The sequence below is a fragment of the Oncorhynchus nerka genome, linkage group LG25 (assembly GCF_034236695.1).
Source record: "Oncorhynchus nerka isolate Pitt River linkage group LG25, Oner_Uvic_2.0, whole genome shotgun sequence".
Lineage (NCBI taxonomy): Eukaryota > Metazoa > Chordata > Actinopteri > Salmoniformes > Salmonidae > Oncorhynchus > Oncorhynchus nerka.
The window spans coordinates 36,689,796-36,703,338 of record NC_088420.1 but is presented as its reverse complement, the minus strand read 5'-3'; the positions used below and the strand labels follow the sequence as shown (position 1 = coordinate 36,703,338).

General features: G+C 44.7%; 1 protein-coding gene across 1 annotated transcript in view; it reads right to left on the bottom strand.

The window, feature by feature from the left end:
• Positions 1 to 1,548, bottom strand: part of LOC115109460 (semaphorin-3ab-like) — a 33,812-nt gene extending 32,264 nt beyond the window's left edge. The window contains exons 1-2 of the mRNA XM_029634364.2: positions 1,193 to 1,548; positions 829 to 1,065 (exon numbers count right to left, since the gene is read on the bottom strand). Of these exons, the coding sequence (XP_029490224.2) occupies positions 829 to 934 (106 nt within the window). The 5' untranslated portion in view covers positions 935 to 1,065; positions 1,193 to 1,548. The remainder of the gene's footprint in view (positions 1 to 828; positions 1,066 to 1,192) is intronic.
• Positions 1,549 to 13,543: the final 11,995 nt, after the last annotated feature.

Below are 13,543 nucleotides of genomic sequence, written 5' to 3'. Positions count from 1 at the left end.
CCATCTGTTGAGACAGACTTACACCGTTCATCCTCACCATAATTACCATGCAGGGAACGACAGAGCGGAAAAACGACAACCACGAAAACAAGAGGGAGAGAAGGATAGATAGATGAGTGATACTTCACTTAACCACTGGCAAGTCAGACTCTATCATCTCTGATTACTAACAAACTGACAACAATAGAGAAAAGATAGCACTGTCCACTCATACGCATAGCTGATTATGTGGATGCTCTGATAAAGTATTCTATGAAATAAGAGATCGTTCAGTTCCACCTGACTTATACCACACAGTGGAAAAGGTGGATATCTCCCAGAGCTGGGAGATACATAGATACATACAAACATATGGTGCAGAGTGCATAGGCTATACATTAAATGTTTTATTCAATAATGATCATACCAAACATGCATCTCTCATTTTTAGGAAAAAATAAAGTTATTGCAACTAGATTATGGTTGTGCTCAAAATGTGCTTTATAAAGCCACTACTATACACTATCTAAAAGCAACCAAACAACATCACTGAAATAAGGGTGGCACTTTATCTTGACACACATATTAGACATGAGTCCTGCTATATTTCAACCTATAGCCTATATAGGTCTCAAATAGTAACAACAACCTCATATCAATTCTGCTTCTGCTCTTTCTCAATACAAACAGCCACAGAAACCGTTGTCCCTGCCAGACATGCATACAGACAAGTAAACATAGAGAGCAGTTGGTGAGGTGACAGTCAGCATAGAGGATTCTTCTGGTAGAGTAATAGGAGAAATAGGAAAGGAACATGGTATAGTAAATGTCAGAGTAAGGTGGACTGACCTTTGTAAGAGAGTTTTAGCCGGGGAACATTGCTCTTTTTCTGCTGGGCTCCAGAGAGAGCCACCACCCCACACAGCAGCACCACCGTGCCCCAGATCGAGGCCATGATCCAAGGGAGAAAGAGGCCAGACAGGTCCCTGAAGCACCAGTCCTCCAGAAGACAGTAATTCGCAAAGCCTTACCAGAATCTGTCCTAGGTTCAGGGGTTAGGGGTCAGGGGTTCCAGAGACACAGAACCTGCAAAAGCAGCAGGGGTATGGGTCAGTGTCATAAAGGGCCAGCCTAAGGAAGTCAAACAGAACTGAGCCAAACTTAACTAACTGGGACTGAACTGAGCTAAACAGGAACCACACAGCAGACTCACATCACCCCAGTGTTGGAGGTCAGAGGCAGGAGGAGTCCCACCATTCCGATCCCAGGGTGGATGAGGGGACCTGGGCTAGAGATCAGCCTTGACGTGGGTCTCTGCTCCAGCAGTTCTCCAGTGTTGACTTTCTGTATGGTTTTCTATTTTCTCTCTTCGAGCCTCCCCTCGCTTAGAGCTCTGTCTTAAGTTAGTGTAGAAAAACTGGTCCAGTATGTTCCAGTTCCTAATCCAATTAGTTTGGGAAACAGAGTCTTTACTGAGACACTCCTTCTGTAGTTCTCACAAATTCACTATACAGATCCACTATATGTCTTCAACACAGCCCAGCTCAGCCTAGCCCTGTCCACACTGCACACTGCACACAGGGCAAATGAAAGCAGCTGAGGGAGCCAGCACTGCCAGAGGGGGGGAGGCGGGTAGAGCACGGGAAAGTGTGAGAGAGCGAGAGAGCTGCGAGAGTGAAAGAGAGAGGAGGGAGAGAGAAAGAGAGAGGGAAAGAAGGAGGGCAGAGTGAGTAAGAGAGGAGCAGTAAAGCATAGAGAATAGTAGAACGGAGTGCTTAAATTGAATGCTGTGCTGTAATTGAACGCTGTAACGGAGAGGTTGTGACTGTTTATTTTCTACAATGAGCTCTACTGTTTTACCTCAGATTGCTCTATTCCTCTACGCTTGACCTCTGCTACTCTCCTTCTCCCAATGCTCGGTTCTACCTGGGGAGACCTACCCTATCTTGATATATCGTTGACAGCAGGACTCTATCAGTACCACTACCAGGACATTAGGTCACTGGTATAATGAATAGTAGACATGTCCTTTCCAAATCAGTCAACAGTCTCAATGCTCCACAATAACCATCTGAATGAGTCCCATACAGCCTCTACAGGCCTGGCTAGCTGGACACACCACTGTTACTGTTTCACAGCCAAACACACAATTTACTGGTCAGCCTTGCAAAACAGGGCCAAGGACTTCACTGTCCTTGAAAGAGCGAGAGAGGTAGCTAGTGCTATTGTAATATGGACAGATTGCTACGGTAGTTGCAGTGGGCTGTAGGCCAGAAGCTCGGAGAATGGACTCAGCATTAGATTACTGTCCTGTGAAAACATTACCATTAGAATGAAGCTCAGGCCTTATCTGGCTTTAATCAACCATTTATCCCTTAAAACATGTTTCAGATTAGGGGATACAAATGTTTCTACTTATTTACGTTTTACTCTTTGTTGTGTATAGGATTTGTTTATTGACATTACAAAGCAGTAGTGTCAGTGGATAACATCATGGCATTATGGTGAAATACAGCTCATTCAGAAAGTATTCAGACCCCTTCTCTTTATCCACATGTTGTTAAGTTACAGCTTTATTCTAAAATGGATTAACCTATTTTTCCCCCTCATCAATCTACACACAATACTCCATAATTACAAAGTGAAAATATATATATATTTTTTATGAAAACATTTTCAGACACTTTGCTATGAGATTCTAAATTGAGCTCAGGTGCAACCTGTTTCCATTAATCATCCTTGAGATGTTTCTACATCTTGATTGGAGTCCACCTGTGGTAATTCAATTGATTGGACATGATTTGGAATGGCACACACCTGGCATGGCACCATCATCCCTACAGTGAAGCATGGTGGTGGCAGCATCATGTTGTGGAGATGTTTTTCAGCGGCATGGACTGTGAGACTTGTCAGGATCAAGGGATAGATTAACAGAGCAAAGTACAGAGAGATATTGATGAAAACGTGCTCCAGAGCGCTCAAGACCTCAGACTAGGGGCGAAGGTTCACCTTCCAACAAGACAACAATCCTAAGCACACAGCCAAGACAACGCATGAGTGGCTTCGGGACAATTCTCTGATTGTCCTTGAGTGGCCCAGCCCGAGCCCGGAATTAAAAAATCTCTGGAGAGTCCTGAAAATAGCTGTGCAGCGACGCTCCCCATACAACCTGACAGAGCTTTGGAGGATCTGCAGAGAAGAATGGGGGAAAGTCCACAAATACAGGTGGAAGGAAACCTCAATAAGCTACCAACATGTCAGTGCTCAAACTTTATTTGTTTGACAATACAACAGAACAAATTAAGCGGAATGACATTTACTCTCACGGGTAGCAAAAAAATAACTAGATGAAAGCCACGCCCTTACTAAGCCACACCTCCAGTCTTCTAATCTGACCTGGTTGATCATAGCCAGTGGTGGAAAAATTACCCAAATGATCATACTTGAGTAAATGTAAAGACACCTTAATAGAAGATTACTTAAGTAAAAGTGAAAGTCACCCAGTAAAACACTAGGTGAGTAAACGTGGAAAGTATTTGGCTTTAAAAATACTTAGGTATCAAAAGTAAATGTAATTGCTAAAATAGACTTATGTATCAAAAGTAAAAGTATATATTATTTCACATTCCTTACATTAAGCAAACCAGACAACACAATTTTCTTGTTTTTTAAATTTACGGATACCCAGGGGCACACTCCAACACTAATTTACAATCAAAGCATTTGTGTTTAGTCAGCCCACCAGATCAGAGGCAGTAGGGATGACCAGGGATGTTCTTTGAAAAGTGTATGAATAGGAACATTTTCCTGCACTGATAAGCATTCGAAATGTAACAAGTATTTTTTGGGTGTCAGGGAAAATGTATAGATTTAAAAATAACATTATTTTCTTTAGGAATGTAGTAAAGTAAAAGAAAAATTAATCAAAAATATAAATAGTAAAGTACAGATACCCAAAACAACTACTTAAGTAGTACTTTGAAGTATTTTTACTTGAGTACATTACACCACTGATCATTGCTCAATATCCCAACTAACATGTGATCTATCCACTATTTACCCAGCGCTGGGTTGTGTTTAACACAGCATTTTGTTATGTACAGTATATCTTCTAAATCTATGTACAATAATTATAAACACAGAGACACTAGAAGGAAGACAAAATCACATAATGTTAAGCTAAATAATGTCACTCTATAGGGTCAGCGGGTCCTGACATGTCTCATGTGTCCACATCTGTTCTGACCTGTCTCACACCTCTACTTCCCTTTACATCTCTAAACCCCTCACCTGTCATTCCTCTATCTCTCCCTCCCTCTATCTCATCCTCCCTCCTTCCTTTGTCCCTCCTCCCTTCCCTCCATCAGCGGTTGTCAGTCTTTTCTCTTCCACCTCTCGAACCCTCCCCCTCTTCCCCCTTTTCACATTTCTCCCTGCAGCAGTTCTAAATGTGTTTCTCTCTCCATCTCTGCGAGGTCCCTCTCCCTACAGTCATACGTTATAATTGATATTAATCATACTGAGATCACTTGGCAGGGTTTGCTATAATCTGCTGCCAATGCTTACTGTACTGTACCTAGAGTCAATCTGTAATGGTTAGTTAAAACTTTATTTTGACAAAAAAATGAAATATTAAGGTAAAAGTTCAAGCTGTTATAAATGTGCAAGTACTGGCATATCATTGGAGAGTTGTGTTGAGATGGTGATAAATTACTAAACACCGTAATCCACTGCTGTGAAGGTTTTCTATTTGTGGTACCTAGAACCTAGAGTGTCACACAATGATAGATATGCATGTTCTTGACAAATAATACATTTTCATAAATGCAGCATTGAACTCTAAATTACCCTAATATTACTTAAATTAAGGACCTTTAAGCCTACCAGGAAATTATTATGTGTGTGGTTGACTGCTTTGAAGCACCAGACATTTCGTTGTAGATTTCTCCGTTTCTCTTGTGAGTTCAGCGCAGGTCAAACGGTGCACTGTCTGGCTAGAGCAACAACATGTTTACTTTGCATTCAAGCAGTCTGGATATCTAATAACCTATCTTTCATCAAGACTTGGTGGCATAGTGGTTACACAATCTCATCGGTGCCCAAAGCGGTCAGCTGACGGCATGACAACAAAACTTACGCTCTGTGTTTTTCTGAGAACTCAGTGTTGAAGGACTCTCCTATCCAGGTTTCATAGGAGACTTTATATCCAGCAAGTCATCAATGCGCAGTGTCCCACACCTCAACTGTGCTCTTCGTGTGTTTCATTGTGCTTATCAGGACATCAAAGATCACAGGTTTAAACAACATTATGAAATTGATGAATCATGGTTCATGCTTAGACAGACACATACCGTATGTGTATATTGTGTGAATGATTGGCTCCATCACAATGAAAAATGTATTAGATGTATACAGTACATATGAAATGAATTTCTGGGAAAGTTTCCACTACAGTAAGGTATACTTGTCAGACACTTGGTGCCTGATCACATAGAGAAATATACCCTGCTCTCCATATCTCTCTCTGTCTGACATATATTCCCACACTCACAGTCACACAAGGAAGTTCAAAGAAGTAATCTGGAACACTGTTGTTGTTATAAGAGCTCACTGAGCTGATCACATGACCTTTTGAACCCAGGTCAAATGGACAGGACCACTGTTTGGTCCATGTACACTGCTATAACAGTTACATGAGACATACATATTCCATACCAAAAGGTACCAGACACAATCAATTTCATATTATCACAATTCAAAGATTAAAGCCTTAACTATCACATACGGTTTTGTTATTTCCCACAACCGTTATTGTTTTCACAAACAAGTGAGGTTAAAACAGGGAAGTTAGAATTAACACTATCAATCAACACACGTAAAAGCCATAAACAGAGACTCATCAATCATAGACTCATCAATCATAGACTCATCAATCATAGACTCATCAATCATAGACTCATCAATCATAGACTCATCAATCATAGACTCATCAATCATAGACTCATCAATCATAGACTCATCAATCATAGACTCATCAATCATAGACTCATCAATCATAGACTCATCAATCATAGACTCATCAATCATAGACTCATCAATCATAGACTCATCAAGAGGACTATTCGATCAATCGATTACAATTATTTATAAAGCCCTTCTTATATCAAGTCACTTGGCTCTGTCATAACCTCACATGGTCTCTCCTATCATTGCTATGCAGACGACACACAATTAATCTTCTCCTTTCCCCCTTCTGATGACCAGGTGGCGAATCGCATCTCTGCATGTCTGGCAGACATATCAGTGTGGATGACGGATCACCACCTCAAGCTGAACCTCGGCAAGACGGAGCTGCTCTTCCTCCCGGGGAAGGACTGCCCGTTCCATGATCTCGCCATCACGGTTGACAACTCCATTGTGTCCTCCTCCCAGAGCGCTAAGAACCTTGGCGTGATCCTGGACAACACCCTGTCGTTCTCAACTAACATCAAGGCGGTGGCCCGTTCTTGTAGGTTCATGCTCTACAACATCCGCAGAGTACGACCCTGCCTCACACAGGAAGCAGCGCAGGTCCTAATCCAGGCACTTGTCATCTCCCGTCTGGATTACTGCAACTCGCTGTTGGCTGGGCTCCCTGCCTGTGCCATTAAACCCCTACAACTCATCCAGAACGCCGCAGCCCGTCTGGTGTTCAACCTTCCCAAGTTCTCTCACGTCACCCCGCTCCTCCGCTCTCTCCACTGGCTTCCAGTTGAAGCTCGCATCCGCTACAAGACCATGGTGCTTGCCTACGGAGCTGTGAGGGGAACGGCACCTCAGTACCTCCAGGCTCTGATCAGGCCCTACACCCAAACAAGGGCACTGCGTTCATCCACCTCTGGCCTGCTCGCCTCCCTACCACTGAGGAAGTACAGTTCCCGCGCAGCCCAGTCAAAACTGTTCGCTGCTCTGGCCCCCCAATGGTGGAACAAACTCCCTCACGATGCCAGGACAGCGGAGTCAATCACCACCTTCCGGAGACACCTGAAACCCCACCTCTTTCAGGAATACCTAGGATAGGATAAAGTAATCCTTCTCACCCCCCTTGAAAGATTTAGATGCACTATTGTAAAGTGGCTGTTCCACTGGATGTCTTAAGGTGAACGCACCAATTTGTAAGTCGCTCTGGATAAGAGCGTCTGCTAAATGACTTAAATGTAAATGTAAATATCAGCTGATGTCACAAAGTGCTGTACAGAAACCCAGCCTAAAATCCCAAGCTGCAAGCAATGCAGGTGTAGAAGCACTGTGGCTAGGAAAAACTCCCTAGAAAGGCCAGAACCTAGGAAGTAACCTAGAGAGGAACCAGGCTATGAGGGGTGGCCAGTCCTCTTCTGGCTGTGCCGGGTAGAGATTATAAGAGAACTTGGCTAATTGTCTTTCCTCTTAAAGTGTGTAAAGTGGGACGTCACTCGCTAACAAACATCTGACAGTTAGTAAGCTGTCTCCCTTCTCTAGTGAATGATAATGAGTTCTAGTGTGGATGCTCTGGCCATGACTCAGGACTGATAGAACAGACATAACCCTGAAATCCAAATAATTTCACACCCAATATCAGAATTCTTGACTCTTTTAAACACTGAGCAAGACACTGAATTATGTGGTGGCACAGAATTCTGAATTTAACCAACTCAATGTTTGAAATTGCACATCTGGCCATCAGTGGTCTATCCACCACAGAGTGTAACTTTGAATGGAGATGTGTGTTTCAGTAATTGTAGTTCTATATGTCTGGTCTAGACCCAGGGCTGATGGTAGTGACCACTAACATAGCAATGTGTATAATGACCCATTTAGAAACACTGAGAACAGCAGAACTAATCCCCTACTGAAGTGGGTGGAAACATGGTTATGGTGATGTAGATTTGGGGACTGTTCACACACACACACGCTCTCGCACGCACGCACACGCACACACACACACACACACACACCTAGATATAATTTGTAACCTATCATAAGTTTTGCAAGTTTGTAACATATAGTACATTTTGGAAATTCGTAACTGCACATTTTACAAATTTATAACATATAATACAAATTGTAATTCAAAACATATCACATGAAATTGGTGATGGACATCCACAAATTAATACATACCACACAAAAAGTAGCATATCATACTAAATGGAGGGTTGCAAATTTACTTACATAATAATATGAAATGCTCTGAGACCAGGTTATGAAGCCAGACAGGACTATTGTTGAGGTAGATGACTGGTGAGTGGCCCACTTGAGATTGACAAAACACACTTTGTCTTCTTTCCCATCTCTTGACAACTGGGATTGAAATGTAATTCTATCTAATGGAAGGATATCAGTTTGTTAGAAAAGTAGTGATGGGTGATAGCATAATAAACGAGCTTCAGAAAACTACAGAGGAAAACAATGGTTGTGTTTGAAATTCTTCACTGCTAGCATTGACCATTCCATCCTGTTAGGGAATGTATTTAGGACAACTTAAGAGTCCTCCACTCCTCACTCTCCTACTCCCGTCACCTCTTCAACTCTTCTCCATCTCTCAAACCGTATCTCCACTCATCTCATTTCATCCCTTTTCTACACCTCTCCTCCTCATGTCTTAACTCTCCCCCTCTTATCTTTCCACCTCTCTCTACTCCTCACCCACCCATCACCCCTCCACTCCTCTCGATCTCCCTCTCTCTCTATCCTGTTCCATTACCCCTCTCTTCACTTTTCTCTCCATTCCTCTCCTCATTTCTCCACTCCTCTCTCCGGTGCTATCAAATCCCCTGAATCTGACACAAACGTTCACTCTCTCTCCTTCGCTCTCTCCTTCTCTCGGTCACAGTGTCTGATTTCATCTTCACAGCCGTTGTAAACCCCAGAATATTAGCCTCCTCTGCCTTTAATTTGAGCTCCTCTACTGTTCAGAAACACACTGCATGACATTAGTCCAGTTTGTTTTTCAGTCTTCGGACAGTATCCTGTGGGTTTATGGGTTGTTAGAGAGCTACTAAATATAAACTGTCACATCCACTAAATAATGGTGTTAATACAGAGAGGACTTGAAGTGGTCTGACGACCTCAAAGGACTGGAGAGCTTAAAACTCGTATATTTCTGGAGTGAGAGGGGGAAGGGTTTGAGTTTATTATGCAGTGGGGTGCTTGTGGTATTGTTAGGGATTGGGTGTTAGTGGAGAGGTTCTGTTGATACCCACTGGGAGTCCGGATAACCCCATCAGAGCTCACTCAGGCCTTTTCAAACAATACCACCTCCATCGCCAAGTCCACACATGCACTCCTAACTCTCAGATCTCTCTTCCCCCACCCCACTTAAGACCTGACCCCCATCCAGACCAGCTCTGTTACCCCATATGACTCAGAATAGCCAACTCTTCTTTTTCCTCCACTCCACTCTCCCCTCCCCTCTGTTCTCTCTCCACTCCACTCTCTCCTCTCCCCTCTGTTCTCTCTCCACTCCACTCTCTCCCCTCCCCTCTGTTCTCTCTCCACTCCACTCTCTCCCCTCCCCTCTGTTCTCTCTCCACTCCACTCTCTCCCCTCCCCTCTGTTCTCTCTCCACTCCACTCTCTCCCCTCCCCTCTGTTCTCTCTCCACTCCACTCTCTCCCCTCCCCTCTGTTCTCTCTCCACCCCACTCTCTCCCCTCCCCTCTGTTCTCTCTCCACCCCACTCTCTCCCCTCCCCTCTGTTCTCTCTCCTCTCCCCTCTGTTCTCTCTCCACTCCACTCTCTCCCCTCCCCTCCCATCTGTTCTCTCTCCACTCCACTCCACTCCCCTCTGTTCTCTCTCCACTCCACAGGGCTGGGCAACAAGATCTCATGGCCTGACACAGTCTGACTTCAATATACACGTTTGTCCAGGGTGGATAAACATTGAGTTTTGACGGTTAATTACAGTTTAGGCGTTCATTCCGATTGGTTAACTTAAGGGTTAAGGTTTGGGATAGAGTTAAAACAGAAACAACTCAAAGGTTAAGTTTAGGCCAAGGATGTCATCCCCCCCCCCGCATTCGGTTTTCATCGAGGTCCAGTGGGGTGCACCTAAAATGTATTATATTTCGTTGCCGTCAAAATGTTTAATAAAATAGTCCCATATCCATCACTTTTGGAATTTTCGATGCTCCCTGACTGTCGAGCATTCATTTTTATCACTGTTAGCAAGCTGGACAGAGTGAAGAGACTATAAATATACTGTAGGTAATTTTTACACAGTTTCAATTTGGTTTTAGTCATTTCAATGTCAAATGTCAGTTTTTACCAAAAATAAATACCCCATTAATTCCAATTGGTTAAAGTTTTGGGATAGGGTCAAAACCAAAATAATAAAAACGAGTGCCTAGCAATTGGATTGAACCTGTGGATTCATCTGTGATTTGTCAGGGAAAGCCTTCCGTTTCTGATGTCTATTGGATTCCTCTTCTCTAACTGGCAGGTTTAGCAGAATGAATGACCGATCCTTGAATTAATTGAAATACATCTGAATAATATTTGATTGGAGATGAGTTTGTGTGTGTGTATATTTGTGTGTGTGATATACCTGAGAAGAAACATATTATCAGGTATGAAGGTAAGGTAACAATGTTTAAATAATTCAACAGGGGCAGGCAATAGAGAAGTCAAGGCAGGCAGGGGTCAGTAAACCAGAGGTGGGGCAATTGTACTGGACGGCAGGCAGGCTCAGGGTAGGCGGAGGTCAATAATCCAGAGGTGGGCAAAGGTACAGGTCGGCAGGCAGGCTCAGGGGCAGGCAGAGTGGTCAGGCAGGCAGGCTCAGAGTCAGGACAGGCAAGGGTCAAAACCTGGAGGGTGAGAAAAAAAGAGAGACTGGGAAAGCAGGAGCTGAGACACAAAAACACTGGTTGACTTGACAAACAAGACGAATTGGCAACAGACAAACAGAGAACACAGGTAGAAATACACAGGGGATAATGGGGAAGATGGGCGACACCTGGAGGGGGGTGGAGACAATCACAAAGACAGGTGAAACTGATCAGGGTTGAGGAACAGGCGGTGGTTGGAGAAGACCAGCCAGAGCTTGCCGAGAAGTCTTGTTCTGTGCGCAGACTGTGCATGTGGCGACAAACATGGCAACATCCGGAAACATAGTAGGCCACCAAAAGTGTTGTCGCACGAAGGCCAGGGTCCGACGAGAGCCCGGTGATTGTTGATGGAATTTATATGTTTCAATGAATGATTAGAATATTCTACCCTGAAACTATATAATTGTATGTAATTGATTAAAATCATCAATGAAATACATTGGAATCATCAAATTATTATTAATGATGTGTGTAGTCTGTCAATAAAATTATAATAAATGATGTGTGTAGTTTTAGTCAGAATTAGGGTAAAACAATATATCTGTACAATATGTCTCTGTAGTATCTTAAACACATTCGGTGCCGACCTTGTCTAGGGGCCACTGAGAGATTTGGGAAAGGACAGGGAGTGCTTCTCACGGTCCCTAATCTTTGTCGGCTGGGTATTGATACAGTATGTGCGTAGGATACCTACTGTTTGTGTGCAAAAGTATGTGCGTAAGGAGCTAGTATAAAAGGAATGGTTTTGTACAACGAACTTGCGTGGCCGTGAATAAACATCACAGCGAGAAGCACTTGATTCCCAACATTGTAGTTCCTCTCCGTGGTGCTGAGGCTGTGGGAGAAGAAGGCGCAGGGATTCAGCTTAACCGTGGAAGTAGCCTGAGGCCAATCCACCACTGCTCTCATCTTCTCGGGATCAATCTGGACACTCCCAGCAGAGATGATGTGGCCCAGAAAGGGAATGGTGGAGCAATGGAACTCACACTTTTCCGCCTTAACAAACAACTTGTTATCCAGAAGGCGTTGCATAACCAGACGTGGAGCACATGTTCATCGGGGGAGCTGGAGAAGACGAGGATGTCATCAATGTAGACGAAGACGAGCGGTTCAGCATGTCATGGAGAACTTCATTCACCAGAGTCTGGAACATGGCATGGGCATTGTTGAGGCCAAAGGGCATGACCAGATATTCGTAGTGGCCGCTGGCCGTGTTGAAGGCGGTCTTTCACTCGTCCTCTTCTCGTATCCGCACCAGGAGGTAGGCGTTTCGTAGATCCAGCTTGGAGAAAACAGTGGCCCCATGGAGTGACTCGAAGGCCGAGGAAATGAGTTGTAGCGGATAACGGTTCTTCACAGTAATGTCATTGAGTCCCCGGTAGTCAATACATGGGTGCAGGGTCTTGTCCTTTTTCTCCACGAAGAAGAAACCTGCGCCAGCGAGAAAGGTAGAGGGACGGATAAATCCTGTAGCTAGGGAGTCACCAATGTAGGTCTCCATAGCCTTGGTTTCTGGTCCGGACAGAGAGTACAGACGTCCCGGGACAGGTTGCGCAGAACGGCAGAACGGACTCCAATCCATGATAGCACCCGTAGACCAGTTGTTGAGGGGATTGTGTCGCTGGAGCCAGGAGAATCCCAAAACCATGGGAATCTGGGAGGGCTTGATGAGCAGAATAGTCTCGCTGTGATTCCCTGACACACGTAGGTTGATGGGAGTGGTGTTATGGGTGGCCCGACCTATAGAGCGCCCATCCAGCATGCGAATATCCATGTGAATGGAGAGGTGCTGAGTGGAGTTTTTCTGCTCGGAAGCCAGTGTGGCATCCAAAAAGCTCTCATCAACCCTTGAGTCAATGAGGACCCGAAGAGATTTGGACTTGTTTCCCCACAGCAGAATAACATGAAAAGGTGTATGAGCAAGGGAAGCAGAGAACTTCTCCATATGGCCCACCAGAGTACTCACTCCTACCGGTGAGCCTGGTCTTTTACTGGGCAAGAGGACACAAAATGACCAAAAGTCCCGCAATACAGACAGCTCCTTGTGTTGATCCTGTGTTGCCGTTCCGCTGGCGACAGCCCAGCTCTGCCTAGTTGCGTAGGCTCGGGAAACAGTGTCTCGGCCGTCTTCGGTGACTCTCGAGGAAGGTTGGGAACCCTCGGGTGCTCTCGGCAACGGGACCGCTGGGGACTTCTGGGACGACATGGAGGTGAGGTGGAATCCCTGGATGTGCGAGCAAAAGCAAATTTCCTCTCCATCCGTAGTTCCCTCAATTGCCTATCGTTGCGGATGGTCAAAGCGATGAGGGAGTCAAGATCCATGGGTAAATCCCAAGCAGCAAGCTCGTCCTTAACCTCCTCTGAGACGCCATGCAGGAACATGTCGAACAGTGCTTCCTGGTTCCACAAACGCTCTGCTGCCAACGTGCGGAAATACACCATATAGTCAGCCACTCTGCGGTCGTCCTGCTGGAGCTGGATTAGCTTTCGGGCAGCTTCTCTCCCAGAGAGCGTGGCATCAAAACCTTCCACACCTCTCCCACGAACCCCTCCAGATTCACGCACAGGGCCGGCTGTTGTTCCAATACGGTGGTATTCCAGGTGAGAGCCCTCCCAGACATCAGCGTGATGAGGTAGGCTATCTTGGAGCGATCTGAGGGGAAGGAGGAGGGCTGAAACTCTAAAATGATGGCACAATACCCGACATGTGTTCGGCTCT